The sequence below is a fragment of the Stegodyphus dumicola genome, chromosome X2 (genome assembly GCF_044657685.1).
Source record: "Stegodyphus dumicola isolate Sdum_Otavi_A_Nest chromosome X2, ASM4465768v1".
NCBI lineage: Eukaryota > Metazoa > Arthropoda > Arachnida > Araneae > Eresidae > Stegodyphus > Stegodyphus dumicola.
The window spans coordinates 130,755,222-130,781,030 of NC_140781.1; the positions used below are offsets into that span (position 1 = coordinate 130,755,222).

Here is a 25,809-nt window from a genome sequence, read left to right on the forward strand (position 1 = left end):
ATCAATTAGATTCGGAGTAACACTAAAGGTGTACTGCAATTCGAAAATTTGAGTTTCATATAATTCTTTAATTTACTGTAGTTTTAATTACAGATTAACTCTATGGAAAAGAGAAATCAAAATATTAGAATTTTCAAATATTAATTGTTCAGAATGCTTCAGGCTTTTTCTTTCTGACAAAAATAACAGTATATGTAGTGTTACTCTGAAAATTGTAGTAATTTTTTTTTTGGTTTGTTTTTATATTGCATGTTCTCATTTTTTTTGGGGGGGGGGCTGGTGAATTTGGGTTGGTGTACTTTTTTTTTAATAATCAAAAGTTTGAGAAACTGGTATTTTCTATTATCATTTAATCTTTATAATATTTTTTCTGTATTTGTTAACAACAGTAGCACATACACTGCTGGCCATAAAAATTACAACATCATGAAGGAAAGCAAATACAAAAAAGATATTTAATGTACGTAAAGAGTATGGCATGAAGACAAAATGATTAAATGTGTAAGCAGTTTAGGTGTTTACAGGGGTGTGAAATTAATAGAAACAACTGCCACCTCTGGCAGCTAAAATGGCCCCTACCTGGTTAGGCATGAAGTCGAACTGGGTTTGGAGGACAGAAACGGGCAACTCATTCCATGCTGCTTCAAGTCTATGCCACATTTCATCAACTGTATTAGCTGGAGAGGGGCGGCGGGCCAGTCTCTCAGCAAACATTGACTAGATGTTTTCAATGGGTTACACATCTGGAGACCGTGCAGACAAGGGCAGCAATCGAATATCCTGTGTATCGAGGAAGCTCAGAACAAGACATGCAACATGTGGTCTTGCATTATCGTGTTCGAAGATGGCATTTGGCAAGCCTCGAAGATAGGGTACAACCACTGGACCTGAGATGTCAGAAATGTACTGATCTGCGTTCAAATTATCGTCGATCCAAACTAGAGATGTGCGTCTCATGTACCCAGTGGCTGCCCAAACCATCACACCAGGTGCAGGGCCCTTATATCAAATGCAAGCAGGCAACATGTGGTCTCCTCGGATCCTCCAAACACTTATACAGCCATCAGAAAACATCATGCAAAACTGGGACTTGTTTGAAAATATGACATTCTGCCACTCCTGTATCCAGCTTTGTCTACGGGTGCACCATAGTCGCCATCTCCCTTGCTGTGTTGTAAAGGGAAGCCTAAGTAATGGTTGCTTTGAAAATATGACATTCTGCCACTCCTGTATCCAGCTTTGTCTACGGGTGCACCATAGTCGCAATCTCCCTTGATGCGTTGTAAAGGGAAGCCTAAGTAATGGTTGCTGTAATGATAGTCCATGCTGCTGCAAACATTTATACACTGTACATGCAGATATTGGGTATGCTGCAAATATGCCTATTTCCTAACTAATGGTCCATGTGTGTTTGTACGATTTTGCAGGGGTGACCTCACAATATGTCTGTTGTCTCGGGCATTATTGATAGGAAGACATTGAGATCCTGCATGCTGTTAAGTATGACTCGTAGCAATCCACTGATTCCATATTTGCATGACAGTGGTTGGATGTTGATCAGTGCAATGGGCGATATCACGGAACGATAATTCACACTCTCAATAGGCAGGGATCCTGCCTCCATCAAATTCTGACACTTTCTGGTAAGCATTTCTTCTTCTTGTACAATATTCTGAGCAAACTCCGACCTTACAAAGCACTTTCCGAATGAGAAATCAACTACAAACTTTTCTATTATGCAGTGCTTCAGATGTTGTTTCTGCTTCCTGCTCTGAAATAATGAATGTGCTGAAATACTAATCATTTGCATATCCCAAACTCTTCTTCCTTTCATGTGATTTTGATGTTTGCTGGATCATTCTTTCCTGGTGTTGCAATTTTAATGGCCAGCAGTGAAATGAAAATATCAAAAAATTGTAAAACTCTTAAGGCAAAACACTTTAGAGAAAATCTGGAGTGAACTTAAAATCATAATGAAATTTTATAGATTTGGCGAGTATGGGCTTCAAGAATACATTTATTTAATCATTTGAAATCTTTAGGTTAGTTTTAATATAATTCAATTAAAAAGAATAGTTACAAGACTAATATTGATAACTGTGGAATATATATTTTCCCTTTGCTGACATTATATTTATTTTGAATGAGAAATGTTTATACTTTCTAATCAGCCAATGTATGTTTAACTACATGTGTAAAGAATGCTATATAAATGTCCTTTAAAATCTGGAATAGTCTTTAAGGAATGAGCAACAAATTTTTGAAATAGGCTTTAGAGAATGGACATAAGTTTCATTAATGGGATAGAAGTTAATGAAGAAACCAGGTGACTTTATTGTGAAACAGAAAGGGAAATGGAAAGACAAGGAAGTTATTGTGATCTTTGTAATGTAAACTTTTCCTTATAGAGGTGAATGAAAATTCTATAAAAGTTTTATTTCTCATTTGATGTTACTGTTTCTGTGTTACTCATTTCTTTTAAAATTAGTTTATCTAATTTAGCCACAAAACTTCTTCAGCTGGTGAATGGAATTTCGGTAAAAACCTATTGTACTCATCCAATCCTATTTTCTTCAAAAAATTCTTGTTGTCTCATAATTTCTTAATATTTTGATTTCTGTTGTTCAGTAGATGATTGCCTTCTTTTTGTTCTTTCACCTATTTATTGGCATACTTTGGACCAGTGTTAATGTTTCTCTACTGACATTACTTCATATTATGGTTCTGAATACTTTGACTTAGAAAGAGGACTCCAAGACAGCCTCAGTCAAAACAACATGGCTTTTCTATGAAACAGACATGAATATATAGTTGAAGTTTGCTTGATTTTACTTGGTCTTTGTGCACATCTAATCATTATTATCATTGCTGTATTGAATATTGCATCGTTAATTATGATCTCTTCAGAATATTTCTCCCTGTTAACTCTGAATGAAGAGCGCAGAAGCTTTTTCATGTGTGTAACAAAGAGGGAAGTCTGTTCTGGTATGAAAATGACAGTGAATGTCTTAAATAATTAGTTATATATATTTAAAAGTCTGTTTTCATTCGGAACTAGGATTTAATTAACACAGTTTCCTTACCGACTGTTGCTTCTTGCTCTGGAAACAAGGAGGCAGTCAAGGGGTAAATTTTTTATGCTTGCAATTAAAATTACAATCTGAAACTGTCTTAGCTATATTAAGAAACTTGCCTGCTGTTTTTTTTTTTTTTTTTTTTTTTTTTCTCTCTTTAAGTGGCGGGAGTCTTGCTATTCGTTACACATTTTGCCAAAGGTTTTCCAGACTTTTGCAGGTCAAACTTTTTTGTATTAAATAATATAGGATCGACAGTTTGATTTTGATTCAGTATCATACTTTAAAATCACTATTAAAAATGTAAGTTATATGAAACCGTAATCATATGTAGTCATGAAAACGTATAAGCACTATTAAAAAATTGCAGAGTTCTGATTCGAAGATAAGTTTTTTATAGTATTTTAAAATTTTGGTTATATCTATGATTGTATTTTATGTTACTTTAGCACATTCTTTTATTATGTTGCTATGAAAAGTGAATGAATATGTGGGAAACTGGTAGCATTGTACGTTTAGGTAGTATAAGGAAATATGTTATGTATATCTATGTTATTCTGTATTTCTATGAATGATAAAATGAACTTAAAGGTTCAGGATAGTATACTTTGTGTAATGCTGGTATCACTGTGTGTGTGGGAGGGGGAAAGGACTTAAATTTACTTTTTACATCCCCTAAAAAGTGTGGCAGTGTTACATGACATATTTGGGAAGTTAGAAGAAATAAAAATTTTAATTTTCACTGTAGTACTACATTCAGAAGATAATGTGACTTAAAAGTCCTGTGATAACATTTCCGACCAGGAAGATGAAGGGATGTCATTATGTCACAGGTTTGCAGTGTCCTGCATGATGTATCTATCTCATGGTAAGTGCTCAGATTGTCAGCTTCAGACGTCAGTGTGAGGGTTGTTGTGTCTTTGGGATTATGTGCCATCTGACATTTTCAGAGGTGCCTGTTTTCTCCTGAATGTCGTTGAAGGCTTACTGAATGCTTGTAGTGAGCTGTTTCATGCTAGCAAGCATCTTCTCATATATAGTGTATTTCATATTGGCAGAGATTATGATGAAATCATTGGACTTCATCTGGCAGTTTACAGACAGAAAATTGCTGAGGAAGGAGCCGAGGTTGCCTTTCATTGTCCAATCAGACATGAAATCATGCAATTTTAAAATTGCAGATCTTCTTAATGAAGCAGCGTAGTGAACTATTCCAGCAGCATTTTACTTCTAACCTCTTTCACTCTAAGATTAGAAGGACCATAATATGAGATTTTTATAATTAAGAGTTTTAAGTCCCACCTACAGAACTAAATTTTTTTCAATGAATTTTCTACCTGGCTTAAGAAACTCTATAATCAGGAAAACATGTTCAGAATTAATATCTGAAGATATAAGGGTGTTGCTACTTCGTTTGAACAACTCGTATAATTTATCAGTATATGATTCTGCAGAATTCCAAGACTTGCCTGATATCCTGTAATACATATACAGGGTTGGTGAAAAATAATTTCCTATTAAAAAAATTCTTTTGTTTCTGTGGAAGCATATATAATTTAATAATTTAATACCAAAAATTATTTTAACCTGTAGTTATTGTTTCCAAATAGTTCTGCTCAAATTACAGTTAGTGTCCTTTTACCATTTCTTGTATATTATCTTAAATGGCCAATTATGTTTTTGAGTTTTCCATAAAAACAAGCAGTGAATATAACATAACACACCTCCTGTATCGATTGTCTATGGCTTGCATCTCTTTCTGGGCATGCCTCTATAATTCTTTATCTTAGTTTCAATCATATTTTCTGCTCAGACTTTAACATTGAAAGCCTGCTGGACTCTTGATGTGCACAACATAACCAATAATTATCTTTCTGTGTTATTTCTACTGATTTTTCTGTTTGGAACAACACATCCACCTTCGACCATGATGACATCTCTGACCATCATTGTATCTTCCTACATCTTGCATTTCACTGCAGTTTTAAGGTTATTTTATAATACTTGTATAGCTTAACTGTACTGAAAAATTTTAAGATTAGGAAGTGACTTTTTTCTCACCCTGAATATTACAAAGAGAAGCAAATGGGAAATATACTATTTTTTAATCAATCTTCATTGTAAAATTCAGCCAGTATTTTAGTTTCATTTACTGTGTAATTTCAGTCTTTAAGCATTGCAGAAGAAGGAGGAATACTTAAAGCATAGCTAGTGAGTGAAACGTAAGATTCATGACAGAATATAGTGATTTTTACAGTAGTCATGTAGACACAAGCTTACTTTTCAGTGACTGGTTAGAGCTCAGACCTCAGTTCTCATGCAGGGCCGTTACCAAAGCTGGAGCAACCAGTGCAGTCGCACTGAGCAGCAGAATTTAGAGGATGCAGACTTTACCCCAGGTGGTGAAAAGCCTAGTTTCAGCCCTGTCCCTGTGTGAACATTGTTTTATTCTTACAGCAGTAGCACCTGTTATAAATCAGCCATAATGTGAATGCCGCTTTTAGTAAACATTTCGTGTTGTAGTGTTTATACAAATGTTTTGTCCCATATGTAAGGAAAGGGTTAGCATTAATGAAATTATACTAATTGCTAGTTTACTGTTGTGGTCATCTTTCTTTGATTCTGTTGGAGCATTGTTAATCATTGTTTCTCCCATAAGGTTAAGTATCAGTAAAACTAATAATTATATGATGTTGGTTAATATCTCAAGCTGCTTATAAATCTGGTAAGTTTTATCGTAGACGTACCTTTCTCCATGATGTCTATGGATAGGAAAAATTATGACGCTTTTGCGGATTATGGGAACACTTGGATCCCCACAACTACATAACGTAGAGATTTGGTTTTTACACTCCTGCTCAAATAAGCGACAAAGGTAAAATATGGAATAAAACAAAAACTACTTATTGGATATATTTATATATATAAATATCGACGATATTTGGCTCCCAGTGACCTATCCTTTGCTCTGCTATATCATTCCTTTTTGGGATTCATTCTGGATATTAAATCGAGACTCATCTGTGAAGAATACATGGCCTCACTGCTCTAGTATCCAACTGTGATGTTCACAGGCCCAGTTCAACCGCTCTGTGACGTCCAGTGGGGACAAAGCAATATGAACCACAAGTTGTCGAACATCAACTTTCATACAGTTAATGCATCACAGTTTGTCAAAATATGGGCCATTTTGCAGCAGCAGCAGAGAGATGCGATGCCTGCTGTTGTGCTGTTAGTAATCTGCGGTGTCTTTGCATATACCAATAGGAAGTGATCGTCTGCCATTGTAGTAATCCTCTGGCGTCCAGACCTATGACTTCTACAGGGGTTTGATACTTCTGCTAAAGATTCCATAGCCTATTGATGACACTACGGTCACAATCAGCTCTTTTGCACAAGCGGATTTGTCTTGTACCACCTTGCAAAATCTCAACAGGCCTTAACACATTTCATAGTGCTGATGTTATCTTCAGCTGATGTTTTCCAATTTGGCTATCTCGGATTATACGGAACTACTGCGTGCAAACTGGTGCATTATCCCGTTTTAAGGTGCTGTGGTGTGATTGTGGGATTAGGTTTTATGCTAATTTTGGTTGCCTATATGCAGTTGGAGATGCAACTTTTACCTCATATATTAATTGTATGTTTTATTTCCCATTTTTATATTCGTACCTTTTCTTTTAGCATTTGTTCGTTATTTTTTAGCACAAGTGTATTTTGTTTAATATAGAGAAGGTGTATGCTACAGAATGCAAAAAGAATTTTTACAGTTCCATCACAGATAAGTGACAGAGTTAGCAAAAATCTCGGGAATTTTGATGATGTCATACGCTGTATGCATGCCCAGTGAGTGATTGTGCATCCCCACTCGCACACATTCTTATCTGGTGGGTGGCTCCTGCTCAGTTTCTTGTGAGATGTCGCGAATAGTTGTGAATTTTGTTTCTCTGTTGTGAATTGTTCACAGTTTGTGAATTTTGTTTCACTGAAATTAACAAAATTTTAAAATGAGTCAACAAAAAATTTGTTGAAAAGAGAAGGAGCAGCTGTTTAGATAAGTGTAAAAGAAAAGGAAGTGCGAGCAAATAAATTGCACAAAGAATAAACAAAACGCTAAGATAAAAAGAAAAAGCAAAAAAATTATAACATCGCAGACTTTTTCCAAATATAAGAAGGAGCCTCATCTGTATATTAATCCAGAACATTGTCATCAGATTTAGGCATACCTCAGATTTATCACCAGAGCTGGCTCCACAGCGTGAGCTATGTGTGTGATCGCACCAGGCACCAGAATTCAGGGTCGGCAAAATTTTTAGGATTTGGACAAGAACCAGGTGCCAGAGTTTTAGATTTGCGGAGTTTGCACCGGGCTGCCAAATGGTCCACGCCAGCCCTGTTGATCACACAGGAGAATATTTTCGCAAACAAAGATTGAAGTATTTAGATGAACTTAATATTTTACAAAACATTTTGCTGACAGCGAGTTTGAATATGTTTGCAGCTTTTGCGATAGGATATGATTTATGAAAGACTTGACAGCCGTGAGTAAGAACTATAAATTCATTGCTGTGCTGTGTGAGGAGTTTTCAAACTAAGATGTACGAGGGTTCTAATTGTGTGGTTCTTGCAAGCGATCAATCTAAAACAAGAAAATAACACCATTATCAAAGAGTTGTATCCTCATCAATATTGCATAAAAATGATTACTAATAAAAATTGTATGCAAACGTGAATAATAATATTTATATTTTGTAATATTTTTCTTTTTTAAAAAAATTTCGATTCTTGAGAGAAAGACTACCCATTAAACCGCTGCAACCATTTGGAAGAGTTAGTCTCCCAACAAATTTTTTGTACCATTTTCATTGTGTATATATCCTATATGTAAAGTAGGTTCAGCATTTGAAATCTTCTGATTTCAGTCATCCTTTAACTTTGAATATGTGTTATTTTCGAAGTATCAAGCATTTTATCTGGTATATTTTGCTCATGTTCTGATTAGAAATATCTGGTCCCTTAAGAGCATTCTTTCAGGGGCTCTGAATGCATATTTTTCTTATTTTTATGAGAGAGAATAGGGTTATGAGAAATTACAGTAAGATGATATTGGGGCTTACTTGAAATCTGGAGCCCTTGCTAGGAGCCTTTTGAGTGTAAGTAGTAATTAAACTTTCATTGTGCTCATGACATTTTATAACTGAGGGTTGGCTTCTGAAATTTGTAATTTTATTTTCATACTACTATTACATCTGCAGTTTTCAATTTTTGATCATGGCAAATCATTCAGAAGCGTCATTCTTTCTTTGAAATATGGCAAAACAGTTAGAAATGCCACCAATTTTTTTAAGAAAGTGAATATATGCAGTTTAATGCTTCTAAATAATCTAGAAACTTTCAACAACCCGAGTGTATTTGGTTTCAGTCTGGTAATACTGGCTTTCCACTTTATTAACATATGTATGCCTTTTTATTTTAACATATGTAAGGAATTTCCAAATGTTTGCTTAAGTAATGCCAGTCATTGAAATCTTCTTTGTTTTGTAATTAAGTATTTTTAAAGGTCAGTGGGTTATTGATGTGCTTGAATATTTTACAACAGAAAGGAAAAAAAAAACTATTTTTCTTAATAGAATATAGTAATCTTATAAGGTATTTCTTTCATCTTCTTAGCATTCTTCACCTCTTCGTGGTGTAATGGTCAGCACGGTTAGCGCCTATTCGAAAGGTCCGGGGTTTGAGTCACGGCGATGGCATTGCTTATTTTTCACGTTTCCTGCTTCCAAATAAAACCTAAATGTCTCTACATTGGCACCCAAACTAAAAAAAGGTGGTGGATCATCGTTCTCCACCACCAGGATTTGGTGATTGGGTCCCCTAATCCCCAGTCGCCCTTTAAAAGGGGGGGAGTATATAAGGTATTTCTCCTGCCTTTTAAGCATGCCTTCGTGGTGTAATAGTCAGCATGCTTGGCACGTGTTTGAGAGGTCCGGGGTTCGAGTTCCAGTGAGTACACTTCTCACGTTTCCTGCTTCCAAATAGGGCCCACCAGCGGCCGATCGGTAAAGTCGCTGAACACTGGTAGTTCGGTCCGAGGTTCGTATCCCGCGAACGAGCTAGCTGCGTGGGTGTTTTTGTGGTTTTCCCCATGTGTAATGTGTATACGAGCCAGTTTCCCTTAGAAAGACCTCCACAAAGGCATCCATCCCCTTAGGCAGATAGCCTTAGTGTGCTTTGCTATAATTAAATACACCACACCACCACCACACCTGCATCCAAATAAATCCTAATGTCTCTACAATCTCACGGAACTTTTTCACCATTGACAAAATTTGAGTGAAATATATATCAGAAAACTATGTCCGCTTTTGCCTTTAGGATACATATTTTTATCATTGGACTTTTTTGACTAGTTCTTGCACTTGGGTTGGAGGTAGTATACTAGCCATATAAAAAATCTGGTAACTAATTGTAAGTTATGCATTAAAAGATTTACAAGAATTTAATTTGAATTATACAGGAGATTCTAAAAAGTACTGGATATCGGCATTAGTTTTGATACAATTAAAACTACTTTAATATTTTTTTAACTAAAGCAATTTAATATGAACGTTGAATTTAGGGTGTGCATAATTTGCATATATGCTGTTAATGTTCTTTGATGCATTTGTTAATGTATTACATTTTTGCACAGTACAAATTAAATAAAGGTAGAGAGAAATGCATTTTAATTTAAACATTTAAAAGTTTAAAATTTATATATTACTCGTCAAAACATGAAATTAAATACATTAATTTAGACATTAGTTTAAAAACTTAAAATTAAAAATATGCACTCCTACTTTCTATGTGAAACAGGAAAACACCAAATAGTTTATTTTTATTAAAATTAAATCAAGGAATCGCTTATCTGATGGATCAATTGCCAGAAGCCTATATTATGCAAGGAAATTATTCTTTACCTTTAATTGAGTAGTTATTGCTGTTTGTGATGTGAATGCTCCGGTAAAGCATGGCCTTAATTCATTGATTATGAGAAATTAAAATATGCATTAAGTATACTTCCCAAACAGTATGCGTGACCTCCACCATCTTCAATTTAGTTCTGAAATGACGAAGTTAAACGGCAGCTACACAGCTGACTGAAAATTTTCCAGTCCAGTCCAGTCTAGTCCAAATTGATATTGCCGGAATATCGCTGAAATCTCGTGACGTTTCCAGCTTCTGATACATATGCTCAGAGGGTGCTTGACATGGAAGTCTCCAAACCAATGAAGGAGAGGTTAAGGTGTTGAGAAGGGGTGCTCAATTGTCACAAGGCAGAAAAACCAAATCCAAACAAAAGCTGCAGACCAAGAGAGGCAGGTGTTGGTGAGAAGCAAGTCAATCACACAAAAATATACAAATACAAAATACAGTTTAATACAGTAAAATAAATAGGAAAGTTAAAAGTAAAAACATATGTACATTATATACAAGCTGCATCGACTATGTAGGGAAGTTAGAGTCACAAATGTGGGCAGCATATGGTCTAATATTTCAGTCTTCGGTAAGAATAACTTTGAATCAAAAGCTTTGAGATTTTCTGTATGCGAGCAGTTTAATGCCTTATTAAAAAAGCATTTACATTAACTTTATGAAGGAAGGGCTTGATTCTTCCAATTTTAATTTCACTGTGAAGCCTGTCATTAGAAACATAAAAGTGAACATTTGTGATGAAACTTATTTTGTATAATTTGGAGTTTATTCAAATCTTTATTGGAAATAGCCACCCAGGCAGGGAAGGCATATGAAAAGATGGGTGATTTTTCTCCTGATGTTTTTAATGTGTTCTGTCCAGGTGAATTTACAACTTAATATAATACCAAAATAATGTGCTTCCTTCACAATTGGAACCTTTGTGTTGAAAAGAGTGAGCTTGACATCAATCGGTGTTCTGGAGGATTTTTACTGATGATAAGGAGATTCGACTTTGAAGCATTAATGGTAATCTTCCACTTCGTACACCAGTGATCAATATGTGGAATCATTTATTGTAATCTTTTGACAGCTATGAACGGGCTTGGAGACTTTAACAGCAATAGTCATATCGTTGGCATTACTACTTATGTAAATATTGATACCTATCAGTGGTTTCAGAAAATCAGAAACATAAAATAGAGTATAGGCCCAAGGATCGAACCTTGGGCTACACCTGCATTCAACCTTTTATGATCCGAGCTGTCTTGACCAATATTGATGAAAAATGTCCTATTTTTAACAAATGAATAACTCATGAGTGTCATTTTCTGCTGAAATTTTTGCAAATGAGCTTGAAAATAAGCCTTTCATGCCAGACGCAGTCAAATGCCTTCGCCATGTTTAGTATGAGTAAGGAGACTTTTTCGTTGTTGTGAATTGCAGATCCAATCTATTCTGTCAATCGAACTAGTTGCTTCGTAGTTGAGAGACCCTTCCTAAACCCAAACTGTTCTGGTGTTAATCTTTCAAGATATGGATGCATTCATTTGAGGATAATTTGCTCATAGATTTCCCTAGTCCAGAGAGCAAACTGATTGGCCAGTATCCTTCGGGTTTTAGGAAAATTTTCTGATGCTTTGATCTCTGAAATGATTGAGACGATGACATGGGACTCACTCTTTTTCAAGTGGATTGCAAGAAACGACCTGTTCTTCCATCTAATTGGTGTCCAGAGTTGGGCCTGTGGATTGTTACAGAGGGGCAAATATGCATCTTCGGATGATTCGTTATGCTTACTCAAATATGATGGTACTGACAAACATATCAGAGCATTCAGAAACTGAATCTATTGTATCCTCATTAGCGTGCTTTCCTAATTTTGATGGCAACCTCGGTGTTGATGGAAATAGAAAGCCACTATTATCAGTAGAAGTACTATCTTGAAAACGTGCAAGCTTCCGAAAACAGTTTTAAATTGCTTTTCTCCAAGTATTGCTGCCGTTTTCGATTGTTAAGTAAGTTTTGTTAATCAGACAATTTCTTTTTTTCTCTGACCATCAAAGTAAAATCGCTTAAAAGTAGGAAACAAAGTTTTATTTGATTTATATAAAAAGTTATTAAAGGAAATTCAAAATTTTAAGTTTTGTAATTACTGTAATGCCAAATTTCATTAAGAATTTACAGAAATTAGGTTAACTGAATTGTATAATTAAAACTATGTAAGTTTTTTTTTAAAGTTGGATAAAGAGTTATTGTAATTATTATTGTATAAATCTGAATTCACTTATTTTATTTTTAATTATTTTTCAGTCACTATATTAGCAAACCGGGACTGAAAAATACATACATTTGCTACCCTCATACGGCTCACAACAACAGTGAAAAATTAATAAACCTGCACCAACCACAAAAGTGATAAATAAACCCAACAATTTGAAAACTTGAACCTGAAAACGTTTGGCCGAACAGCGAATGGTGCATCTACCTAGAGATAATTGGGAAAGAGTAGTAGTACAATTTCACTACCGGTCGGTATTGGTAGACAATAAAATTATTGCAGGTTCCTTGAAGGCCTTGGTGCTGTTGTGCACCGCAGGACCTTTCCCTTTGCACGACATGTCCCCAGAAGTGTACTTCTCAAACTAGAGCAGGCAGCCAGTAAAGACACTTCTTGAAATTTGAATGAATTGACTCTTGACATGGACCATTTCATTCAACATTCCCATAATTTTTGAAATAAACTGGTTCGAATTTAACTGAACTTAAAAAGTACAGAGTCTGTGATAGATGTCTTGTAATTCTCAAAACTTCTATTTCTTATTATAGTATTTGCTGTTTTGATATACTCGACCAAATCTCCAGTATCCATGAAAAGAGGAAACCTGTTGGATTCCATTTACCTGTTGCATATTTCATTTATTGCCTAAAGTTTTAGAGTAATTCGTATTGTGAACAGAATCATTGTTTCTTTCTTTTGTTTTCAGCTTCTTCTTGTAGATACTCCTTTTTTCCCCCAAAAAATGATAGTTCTTTTCATTGAACAAGGAACGTACTTATGAGTTTTGCAATCGGTATTTGCTGGGTACATATTAAGTGTTAGTCTTGGCAAAAAATGTTTGGTGTTGCTCTTGGGCTTACCAGAGTCCTGCAGCCCACCTCAATTTCATGTCGAATCAGTTCATTATTGTTTCATAGAAACTTTGCAGTGTTTCTATTGGAGCAAGAGGTGGTTTGGTTGCATGTTGCATCACACTGAACTCGATACCATAGATTATTAATAATTCACAAAAAGCTTAATATCATGACATTACTAACAATATTAGCAGAAAATCGACTATTAAATACTAAAAGCATGGAAGAAGTATTTAGTTAGCTTCAAAGATAAGTATAGTTAATTGTATTTAATGTGTGAAAATCAATTCTTGCTAATAGCAAGAGTTTTCAATGAACGTTTCAGAGCCTACTGTTGTATTTGTTGTGTCTCATGCATTTTCCCGATTGAATTAGACATGTTCTTTCAGTTTTTTTGTTTTGATGTCCTGTGATTCGTTATTTTCGGAAGATGTCAGAAAGCTTCAGAATCATTGGTCAATGAGCCTCCTAAAATTGTGAGGTTTTAATGACACAACAGTGTATATCTCTAAAATCCTTTGTCACTGGTCATGAAATTATTGCTTTTGTGATATTAAGTAGATATTATTGAAAAAATTAGTTCTTCTCTAATGTAGAGCGTATTATCTTTCTCTTCTGTGCAGCTTGATTGTCTGACATCTAGATTTGTGATTTATGATAACATGTGAATTTCTTATCTTTATGTGGTCTGGTGCTGTTTTTGAAAGCAAGATTTAAGACTGCTTTGTGCTTGGTGGCAATTAATTCAGTTCAATTTTTTAAAACAGTAGTTAACCTTTTTTGCCCCATGCACCCCTTTCACATTTCTAGATCATTCCCTCCTTCCCTTCCAAACTTGAAAAATACATATATAATATTAGCACAGTTTTAGAAGCATTGATATAAGAACACTGAAATGTAGATGCGTAGCAATGTTGTTTAGCGTAGCTAGTTGATGCTTTGAGCATCCATCCATTTTAAAGAAGAAACAATCGGATTAAATTCCGTATTTTGGTAGCCACAATTCACTTGGCACTCAAATCATGCCTATTTTCAGAACATTTACAATTTTGATACTGTAGCGACAGAAGTGAATATAAATGATTGCAGCAAAGCGTCTGGTCACGAGAAAAGCATAAGCAAGAAGAGAGAATTTCGCAATACTCTAGAGGAAGAAGGGAGGAAGTCTTAGTTTTGGTTTACAATTATTTTGATTGGGCAAAAGACATCTGCATTAGCGTTAGGTAAGATCGCATGATTGCTTGAATAAAGCAGTTTAGACTTAATGCACTATTTTTAGAAGAGGGAGATGAAGTTCCCAAATGAAATGAAAAATAAGAGGTTATAGCCAATTAAAATTAGAAGTTTGCTTTCATATGTTTATCTTGCATATATTTTTTTAAATTTATATTATTTTCTAATTTGTTTTGTAAATTAAACAACAAAAAGTGTAGAAAATACTGGTAAGTACCAAAACTTGAATAAAAACAGTAGTTTTTTTTATTTATTCATAAACTAAACCTAAATACTTAACAGCTAAATAAAAGGCTGATCGTATTCCTCCCTCGAAACTGTGAAATTTTCCTTTGGTATCGGGTTAAAGTTTTAAGAAGCATTTCTACATTACAGTTAGCACACATTATGCCCTAAATGTAAACTGTTATTCAACAACAAAAAGTTCTGTGCATGCAGGTACAGCATCATTCTTTTCCTTTATAACAGCTTGGTGTGGCATAGTGTCTTTGGAATGATTTCAGCATTAGTTTTGTAGCAATCTCGAGAGCTACTCAACGCTTGCTAACACGCCTACAAACTGGGCTTCTCATATCACATCAGAACACCGAATCAAAGAATATGTATTGTTAAGAAGGAAAGCTTCTTTAAAGCAGGAGTGGTTCCCTCATATTGTAGAGGGAAGCATCTGTACATGCGTGAAATAGAGCCGGTGTTGAAGGTCACATTTATCAAGAGTTCAAAGTTTGTGATTCCATTTTTTCCCGCCATATTGACAGACATAAAATCAGCAAACAAACTTTGGTATGGATCAATCAGAAACAAGTGAACTTCACATAATTGCTGATCACTTGCATAAGTCAAAGAAGAAAAGTTTTGTTAAAGAACAAATTCTGTATGTTCTTTAAATTTGCACCATTTCAGTGTCACAGCTAGGGTGGGGCAAAGGAGGACACCTGCCCCTGGTATGCAGCATCCAGAGGGTGCCAAGCAGATTTTAGTTTGAAATGTTCCTCTTTCTTGGCAAATAGGAGGCACAAAATCTTCAGTTGTCTCCCGTATTCCTCAATTTTCCTGTACATAGGAGGATTTGGTGATGGGAACTGGCAATGAGAATTTCTTCCTCCGTGATCTAGGATCCTGTGACGCAGTAGTCAAACTGGTTTTGCATTACGTCTGTGTAACCTTTCTTTCCTTACATTACATGTTCTTTGACAGAGGTCTCTTGCACCACGTGATAGCTACAGTTCCTTCCTTTAAACACTTACCAGTTACTTAATGTAAAATGTCATTAAATTGTGGATTTTTTCTGATATCTTTGAGTAAAACTCTGTCTTTAGAAATTTCAAAATTATTTCTTAATTAGTTTGAATTGTGATTTCATGGGAAAAGTGTAGTGATTATTTACAGACCAATACTTTTTAGTTGCCAAAGTTATTTCAAAATTCTTAGTCATTTTTTGAATAATTTTATATTCACAATGAAACACTTAATCATTTTTAAGCAAGTCAGAAGTTTAAGCTACAATAACACGCTGAACAAATATTAATTTAGAAGTCAAACAACAAAAATCAGCATTATATTTTCAAATTTTCACAGGACTAGTTTCGATGGTTTTACCAAACCATCATTGCACTTTTGCAGCTGATGATGGTTTGGTAAAACCATCAAAACTAGTCCTTTGAAAATATAATGCTGATTTTTGTTGTTTGACTTCTAAAATTAATAAGTCGGAAGCTTATTTTTTATTTGAAATTTTTGCATAGGCCCTCCAATCTAATTTGTTAATTTCAGTTTCACCATTTAGAATATTCTGGTAAAGAATCTACTGTTAGCAATATAAAATTTAATAAGGAAAATTTCTAGCATGCAGGGTCGAGGTTCGAATCCCGCGAATGGGCTGGCCGCATAGGTGTTTTCGTGATTTTCCCCAATGTGTAACGTGTATACGAGCCAGTTTCCCTTAGAAAGTCCTCCACGAAGGCATCCCTCCCCTTAGGCAGATATCCCTCGAGGCTTTGCCGTAATCAAATAACCTAACCTAAAACCTAGCATGCAGGGCTGCCACGAATATTTGTGTGGAACTCTGATTTCAGTTTGGGCGTTGTATGTATTCAATTTGGGCATTGTACCTTAGAGATATTTTCAGACCTATTTTTAAATTCATTAGCATTTTAGGTTTTCATTAAGGGGTATTTTGTTGTTTGCACTAGTTAAGAGGCATCATATGTCCCAAGGCTTTTATTCTGAAGTTAAAAAGCCCCTCCCCTCAAAAGTACTATCTTGTTAATAAGAATGTGATAAATAATTTACTGAAATTTCATCAGTTTACAGATAAAAGCACTGATATTTGCAGTAATGAAGCATTCTGTTTCATATATCAGTTTACTTCCTGATATATATATATATATAATACTAATTACAGAGAGCTGTGTTGTTTTATTTAGAATATACAAAAGTCGCAGTTTTCAGAAAATGTGAGTGTGCTGCCGTATTTGCTGTTTTAGAATATACAGAAAGTACATTTCCATGTTTGACAGTCTGTAGACCATTATTTGAAAATATTTAGAGTTTCAGAAATTTTGTAATATGAAAGCTTTTTGTGAAATGAACAAATACCGGTAAGTATATAAATTTTCTTCCAGCCTCCTCCCAACCCTCATCTGACATATTGTAATGGTAAGTAGTATTTAAATTGTGATTGGTTATATTTGTAGATGGTTAAGCAAAATGTTTTTCGAGTTGTATAGGAAAAACATTTTTATACTTGAAACAATTTTATTTTTTTGTGCAGAATTTATTCTATTCTAAGATTTTAATGTCTATCATCAGGTATTTAAGTAGCAAAATTTTTAACACACTCTCTGATAAAGTAACAAATTAATAAAGCTTCCAAATGTGTTTTTAGATTTCTCGGAGAGGTCGAACAAGCTCTTCATCTTCACATTCATCAAGGAGTGAGAAAAGTGAGAAAAAATCTGTATATAAATCTTCGGAATCTAGTTATAAAGAGGATACTAAAATAAATACCACTTCTGTTAAAAAAGAAGAAACAAAGAAAACAGAGCTGCACTCTAAAAAAGGAACAGTAGTGCAAAATGAAATAAATGGTTATTCTTCACATAATGGAATTGATAATTTAATATCCGTAAAGGTATGTTTTTTACGTAGACTGTTTGTTTATATGTAATTTCTAAGGTGATTTTTTATTTTTCAGGAGTTAAAGCTCACACATATGTTTAATAGTTGTAGATGTTCTGGTAGAACTCCGTTATATGGTAAAACTAAATGAATCTACAGTACAAAGTCCGTAATTCGGACTCGTCGGGACTTCGGCGTTTCTGGATTAGGGGTTTTTCCAGATTATAGATCATCAATTTAAATCTGGTAAGATGGCATGCAGAAATTATACAATTAAAAATATGAAACTGTAATTTATGAAATAAAGAGCAATTATGATCTAAAGGATATCAAAATTTACAAAAAAAAAAAAAAAAAGCTTAATATTTGTTTACTTTATTAAACATTTCTTTCAATGTAAGTTGTTTACGTTGCTTCGTTTTTTGTGCTAATACTTTCTCTTTAATTCTATAAACAGACATAATTTCTTGTTCAGTTACAAAGTTCCACTGTTCAAGTCCTGTAATTGCTGTGTTGAGAATACCGACTAACTTGGCAGTCGAAATTTTCTCGTTTTCAATAGCCTCCCTGTCACTTTCCTCACTATTGGAATTGCGCATGGGTAAACGCTTTACGCGCCTGCGTAGCAGACATGCGCAATAAAAGCTCATGCATAAGTTTGTGGCTTTGAGGTCAAGATTATAGATCATTCTGGATAATGAACGTCCGCATTACGGACTTTGTACTGTATCTTCTTTAAATAGTGAAGTTAAGCAGCAAAGGAGAAGTAATTTTAATATACATTTTAAATGTGCATGAAAGATGTATACAGGTTTCAGAAGTGCATTTTAGTGGAAAACATAATCTAATATTTTAGCTGTTAGAGTGCTAGATGAATAAAATTGTTTCATCTGTTTCCAGAATAATATGAATTTGGACCACGAGCGGAGAACTTCCGAAAAAGAAAAGTTTTCAGATCACCAAACATCAGTGACAGATTTGGTAAAGTGTTATTAATTTTATAAAATTTGCCATTATTGTCATGAGTAATTTGTTTCATTTTATGTTAACTTTGTTTAAAAAAATTTTTTTAAATTAATACATATTACATTGTTTAAAAGAATGTGCTGTTCTTTCAAAGGGAAAAATCTGTTACATTATTGAATCTGTATGTTAGAAGAATCATAGTATATTTCGAAATATTTTTCTTTTCATCAGATTACTGTCCTGAGAGGTTGATATGAATTTTATTATTTTCCAATTATTTTCCAATATATAGTATTTATATTATGACGAATATATCAATGAGTGTGTTTTCATTAATCTGGTTATGTTTAGTGAGACATAAGTAAATTTTAACATATTTAATAAGCACCGTATCTTGGCATATTAAAGAAGATTATTAGTTTTCAAAGGTATTAACCAGATATCCGGTAGTTCAAGAATACACTTTTATTTTCTGCAGTATTTTAAGTTTTATGTAAACAGATAGCTGATGTGTATTTAAAAACACACCACTAATGTTGCCTATAACTATGTTAAAGTAGAACAAATAATACTCTTTGTTCTAAACTACTGAAGATTGTTGCTGTTTTATACATTAACCATCTTTCTGTAAATGTTTTTTCAGCGCAGAGAATAATTACCCAATAATTTTCTTTTCTATTTTGCATGATGGTAAATTAATAAATATCCCTCATGCATTTTCTTAACATGCTTAAAAACATTCTTTTTTAAAAGTCATTTTAAGATACTATAGCTTGATGGTATCAACTTTTTTGCACCAAAATTGTTTCTAAGCATTAAAATATTTTCTAGGTTTGAAAATTGACATTACTTAGCAAGCAGATATATGCATTATGTAAATATTGAAATAACCTTCTGTATAATAATGCAACTGTGATATGTTTTTCTATTTCTGATACTAACTTGCATTCTGCATGGTAAGCATGATTTTGTGATTGTGATTTGCATGTAGATGTCAACGTATGTCTCTTTAACTGCTCAAGAAAGTCAACCTTTATCAACTAAAGAAATAATCTCTACTGGAATTGATATAAAGTCACTGGTGAGTTTGAACTTTCACTAACCTTTTGTTTTATTTCTCTTTTATCGAAAATTTAAATATTCTAATGACTTTGTGTTTATATAGAATTTTATTTACCATTAACTAATTATGAGCATGTCCTAGAAATTCCAAATTATTTGTGATTGTATGTCTGAGGAACATTAATTGTGGCTGATTAAAAATATTTACTGCAGTCAGCATTATCTTCTGCAAATGTAAACTCAAACTAATAGCGTTAAAATTGTCTAGGAAAATTTTCTTTGATAAGTGTTGGACAGAAGTTTTAGTTTTATGACTATTCATTTATTATGTTACGGGGGAATTTCTCTCAGCTTACTAAGATATAAAAAATCTGATGTGTACACTACTGTCCTTGTATGGAATATTAAATTATACACATTTTTTCTTGCATTTCATTTAAACTTATTGGAATGAATTAAATTTACTTCGTCGATAGCGCATAAACCACAGTAGAATAAATGCACCCTTTAAAATTCACTATATTTGTTTACCATAGCGACACTGAGGCACTAGGTTTACTTAACAGCATTATATTTCATTCATATCATAACTCAAAATGCACAAAATTTATATCATTTGAAGAATTAGCTAATCGTTGCCACATGTTCTATTCAAATACTTTAATAAATCTAGGATGATGTATAAAAGAAGTTAAGCAAACAAAAGAAAAAGGAACAGTTTTTCACAGACGATTTAGTATTTTTCATTCAATTCAGTTAGTTCTCACTTCGCGACAAGGCAAAAATACATAACTCAAAATATGTATATTAAAAATTATGAAGTAAATCTTAAACACTTATTTCCTTGAAAAAATTCCAGAAAGGATTAAGCATGATTTAATTCGCAATAATAAATGAAGGCTGCGCAAGTAATAATAACTAGTATTCGCACTAAATGGATTTAAGATCATACAACATTATATATATATACACATGTATGTATATATATGTATATATATATATATACACATGTATGTATATATATATATACACATGTATGTATATATATGTATATATATATATACACATGTATGTATATATATGTATATATATATATACACATATATGTATATATATATATATATATATATATATGTAAGATAAAATTATATGAATCAGAATAACTAAAAACATTAATTCTTCCTCTTTATTCTAAAATCATAATAACTTCTCTGCATTGCGTCATTTCTAGATCACTCTATGGCCCGCACAACTCTGATGACGTAATAATTAAGAACTGAAACTGACCTTGTAAACCAAAACTTTTCTCTTCGCGTGCTTCCATCTTTCATAACTATGCACTTCAGCTTTTGCCCTCTACTCTGCTAAGATGTAATTTCGCTGGCTTGCTTTCTATCCCAACAATATTAAAAATGTAAATCTTCTTCAATATGGGTCTAATCACGCATCTACAGTGTTCCGACTTTTTCCTTGCTGCTATTATGACAATTAAGTCGGCAGGATAGTTTCCTGCAGCCTGAAACCTCAATGGAAAATTTAATTCAGCTCTTCAAATCATCGTTTTGTGATAACTCCAAGATAATGTGAAAGAAGTGAATCATCAAGTTTGTTTTTTCTGTTTTTTCAGTGTTTAAAAAAAATAACAGATCATTCTTCTGCTGTGGTGTTTTGCAAGTGCTTCAAAAAAATAATCACGCGTAGTGGTTACAGATTGAAAGTAATCTCTCGATAAATTGAGAAGTTCGAATGCCTAGTGAAAAAGAAATCATCAGTGAATTACCGTTTAGGAATTGAGCATTACAGCGGGTTCAAGGTCGATCCGAGTTAAGTGTTTGCAAGTATGTGCGACAGAAAATTATTTGCGCTTCTGCTTTTTCAACAGCTCAAAAATTGTTACGTTCGTGTGACTCTAACCCAAAAACTAAATCATTTAATATGCTGCGAATTCTATAGTTTTCATTTCAACTTTGGTTAAAATTTCTGCAATTTGTTTTGAGAAAATCTGAAATTCTTGTTCATTAATTTTTCATAATTATGTGTGAGCAAATTAATTAATTTTAAGCTATTTAAATTATTCATAGGGAAGGATATTAAGATAAGTTTTTATGTTTTTGAAATTTTGTTGAGAATTTTGAATACGAATTTTATAATTATTCTAAAAATGAAGTAGGTGTAAAAAATAAGTGAAATTATTACAGATACGTAATATGAAATTATGGTAAATGCATGTTAAATTTATGGGTGATTGTATGTTAAGTATAAATATTTATGTGCATTACATTTAATTATAAGTAATGATTGTGTAAAAGTTTATTTTGTGATATTCTGTAATAACAAGAACCTTCCCTGAAGAATTATGATTATGTGAATTCTCAAACAAAAAGACTTTTGGACTGAAATGCTGAAAAATTCAATAGGACTCTAAAAATTAAAAATTTATTTAAAAAAATTGATATTTATAAATTATACTTTACAGGACAAAAATTTTATGATTTATGTTTTTTTTTTTTTTTTACATTTGCTAGTGCTTTAACTCTTTCTCTTTCAAAAGGCTTCTCTATCGCTACACCTTTTTCTTTTTGAAGAGGGGAATCTGTAAGATAAAATTATATGAATCAGAATAACTAAAAACATTAATTCTTCCTCTTTATTCTAAAATCGTAATAACTTCTCTGCATTGCGTCATTTCTAGATCACTCTATGGCCCGTGCAACTCTGATGACGTAATAATTGGGAACTGAAACTGCCTTTATAAGCCAAAACTTTTCTCTTCGCCGTGCTTCCATCTTTCATAACTACGCACTTCAGCTTTTGCCCTCTACTCTGCTAAGATGTAATTTCGCTGGTTTGCTTTCTATCCCAACAATATTAAAAATGTAAATCTTCTGTGGAAAGGCACGACTAGAGTGCCAAGTGATTGTGGCCACAAATATCAATTGGAAATAAAAATGGAATTAAAACTGCCTCGACTGCCAAGTTCTTTAAATACTACGCAATCAAAATTCTTCTTCAATATGAATCTAAGCACAGATCGACACTGCTCCGTCTTTTTTCTTTGTGCTTTTAATATTACATATATATACACATATATGTATATAATTTATTTCCTAAACAGTATTGATTAATTGATTATATTATACACATTTGATGCGTCCGATTGCAGCCAAAATATGAAGTGCACATCTACATGTTCTAGCAGTCCTATATAATAGGGAGACCTTAAAGTAATGTCGTTTTCTTACATTAAATTCAAACAAATTTAATGTAAAATTTGTAACAAGTTTTTTATTTTTAATCAATAATATAATCACCCTCATTATCAGCAACCTTTTGCCATCTAGTATGCAAAAGGTATCAATCAGAGACCGATAAAAATCAATTGGTTTTTGAGTAAAATATCTCGAGATGGCATTTTGGACATCATCCAAACTTTCAAATTTTTTGTCACTAAGAAAATGTTCTAGGGATCAGAATAAATGGAAATCCGAGGGTGCAATATCAGGCGAATATGGTGGGTGATGCAGTACCTCCCACCCCAATTCATTATATTTTTCCAGTGTTTGTCCTGCACAGCGTGGTCTTGCATTGTCGTGTTGCAGAATGACGCATTTTCCGTTGACAATCGCCAGATATTTTTCGATTAAAGATTGGTTCACTAGATCCAATTGTTCACAATACAGGTCTGCATTAACAGTTTGTCCAGGTTTCAGCAATTCAAAATGAACAATTCCGGGAATACTCCATCAAACACCCAGAAGCACATTTTCGGGATGTAAACCCAATGATTTCGGTATGATTGTTGGTGCCCATTTAGCAGGGGCCCCAGTTTCGAAGACAGCAAATCTCGCAGGGTTCTCAAAAGCAGCCATTTCAAAGATTTTAAAATAATTGGAATCGGAAACCAAAATCCCTCTCTAGAGGACGTAACTGTGGTTCAAGCACAGTTTTCCAAGACAGTGATCAGTATTATCTCAGAGTTGTACAGCAGAACAGGAATGCTTCTGTGCTATCGTCACCCAAGGCTCTTCCCAATAGATTTCAGCTTGAACCATGCACAGATAATTGTAAAGGATAGGAATACATAGGCAGGTCCCTGTGACCACTCATTTCTGTCTGACATGTAAGAATTCATTTACGGTGGTGTCGGGAAAGAAGGTGCTGGACATCTGAGGATTGGAAACGGGTAATGTGGTGAGATGGATCATGCTGCACCTTATTTTACACTGATGGAAGATGTCGAATGTGACGGGAACCCCATGAATCCATCTTGCCTTACTTGCACTGTGCAAGGATCTGGTGGGAGTATCCATGATATGGGGCATGTTCTGCTGGAATGGAAGTGGTGCCTTGGTGTAACAAACAGCTGTAAACAAACAGCCATGAGATACCTTGATATACTGGCAGATCAAATATATCCTGCGATATCGTGGGTTGACCCTGATGGCAGTGGATACTTCATGGAGCATAATGAACTATATGTTGTACTAAAAGTGTTCAAAATTGGTTCAGGGCCCACCAGCGGCCGAGTGGTAAAGACGCTGAACACTGGTAGTTCGGTCTGAGGTTCGAATCCCCCGAATGGGCTGGCTGCATGGGCGTTTTCGTGGTTTTCCCCATGTGTAACGTGTATACAAGCCAGTTCCCCTTAGAAAGTCCTCCACGAAGGCATCCCTCCCTTTAGGCAGATAGCCCTCGTGTGCTTTGCCATAGTTAAATAATCCAATCCAATCCAATCAAAATTGGTTCACTGAACAGTCTGACTTCCAGCACCTTCCCTGGCCACCACATAGCTCGGATCTTAGCCACATAGAAAATGTGGGGTATGGTGGAAAGTGACATTTGGCAGTACTCTCCTCTTCCATCTAATTGACGAGATCTAAAATGCTGTATAGCCAATACATGTTATTCTCAGGATGTAAATGCACTCCAGAAGCGTTTAGACTCGATGCCCAAATGAATCAGAGCAGTTATCCATGGAAAAAGCGATCCAATAAAATATTGATCTTGGGTTTCTAATTCATTGGCCATTGTGTGTAGAAGGTAATATTTTTTTAATATTTTAATATTAAGTTTAGCTATAAGTAATAGTATATAGCCGAGTTCTTCCCATGCCCCTGAAATGCAGTCCAGCTTAATTTTGGGGTATCCAAAATATTGCAGTGGACATAATAACTATTTCTCTTTTAATACCTATACCATAGTAACTGTAGCGTTCTGATAACTAAAGTAATTGTCGTGTACATTGAGTAGAAAAAGTATGACTACTTTTAAGTTTATTGTCATATCAGCTTTGGAACTATGAAGCGTGTGGAATTTTAGCAAGTGTTATACCTGGTGATTAAAAAATATTTTGCAAAAATGTAAAAATAAGTAACTGAAATAATCAGATTTTGGAATAATGCATTCCATGTTCTGAAATAGTATGTTCATGTGCTATAGGGTACTGTTGAGTGCTAGGTAAGTGTTTTGCTTGCATAAATTAGCATTCCTTCCTGCACAAAATTGAAGTGATATGCATAAATGCGCAATCCTGGAGCTTGCCAATATGCATTTTATTTATGAGGGTGTGGCTAATACAGAGTAGCTTTTCAAAGAAGGGGCATAGAATAATTACTTAGCAAACATTTGAGTAGCTGCTGTATTTCTTTTCTGTTCATAGCGCCATAAATAAAATGCATGTTGGTGAGCTTCATGCTTTCCTCTTGAAATCCAATAGAAAGTGGCAGTCTGTCAGCAGAATGCTTATATCTCAGCAGCACCCTGTATCATCTCAATGCATCATTTCCATCTGCACATTCCATTACAAAATTTGTTAATTTTGGCTCCTTTTAAATGATTTCACATTTTTAGATATTTTTTAACCTCTCTATATATTGGTCGTTCCTATTACTAAGCTGTATTTTTAATGATTTTTCTGGTGTAGCTGTTTTGATGTTTAAAATCAAGTTTGTAAACACAAAACCTGTGTTATCCAAAAAAATATGGTGTATTACAATGAAATTTTGTACACAGATGCTCGCTGCTATGAAACAGCCAGCGTAACATAATAAAATTAACAGGCGGGTGTTTTAAAAGATAAAATTTAAATCAACAGGGATAAAGCATGACACCTCATGCTTCTGGAAATGGCTCTTCATGTGCCTGAGTGGTAAAGTCATCAAATGTTGGTGGTTCCCATCCATGTTTGAATCCTGGCAAACTGGCTGGCTGCATGGCAAGTTTTGTGGTTTTCCTCATGTCCGTCTTGGCTATTCCTTTAGAAATT

At 34.1% G+C, this 25,809-nt stretch overlaps 1 protein-coding gene across 13 annotated transcripts in view; it reads left to right on the forward strand.

The window, feature by feature from the left end:
• The window catches only part of LOC118188269 (uncharacterized), a 282,549-nt gene that overhangs the window by 163,899 nt on the left and 92,841 nt on the right, over nt 1–25,809 (forward strand). For 12 of the 13 annotated variants that reach the window (XM_085809316.1, XM_085809319.1, XM_085809315.1 and 9 more), the window contains 3 exons: nt 17,284–17,529; nt 18,417–18,497; nt 19,474–19,563. In XM_085809316.1, coding sequence (XP_085665442.1) covers nt 17,284–17,529; nt 18,417–18,497; nt 19,474–19,563 — 417 coding nt within the window. The remainder of the gene's footprint in view (nt 1–17,283; nt 17,530–18,416; nt 18,498–19,473; nt 19,564–25,809) is intronic. The other variant, XM_035358675.2, reaches the window with a different exon arrangement.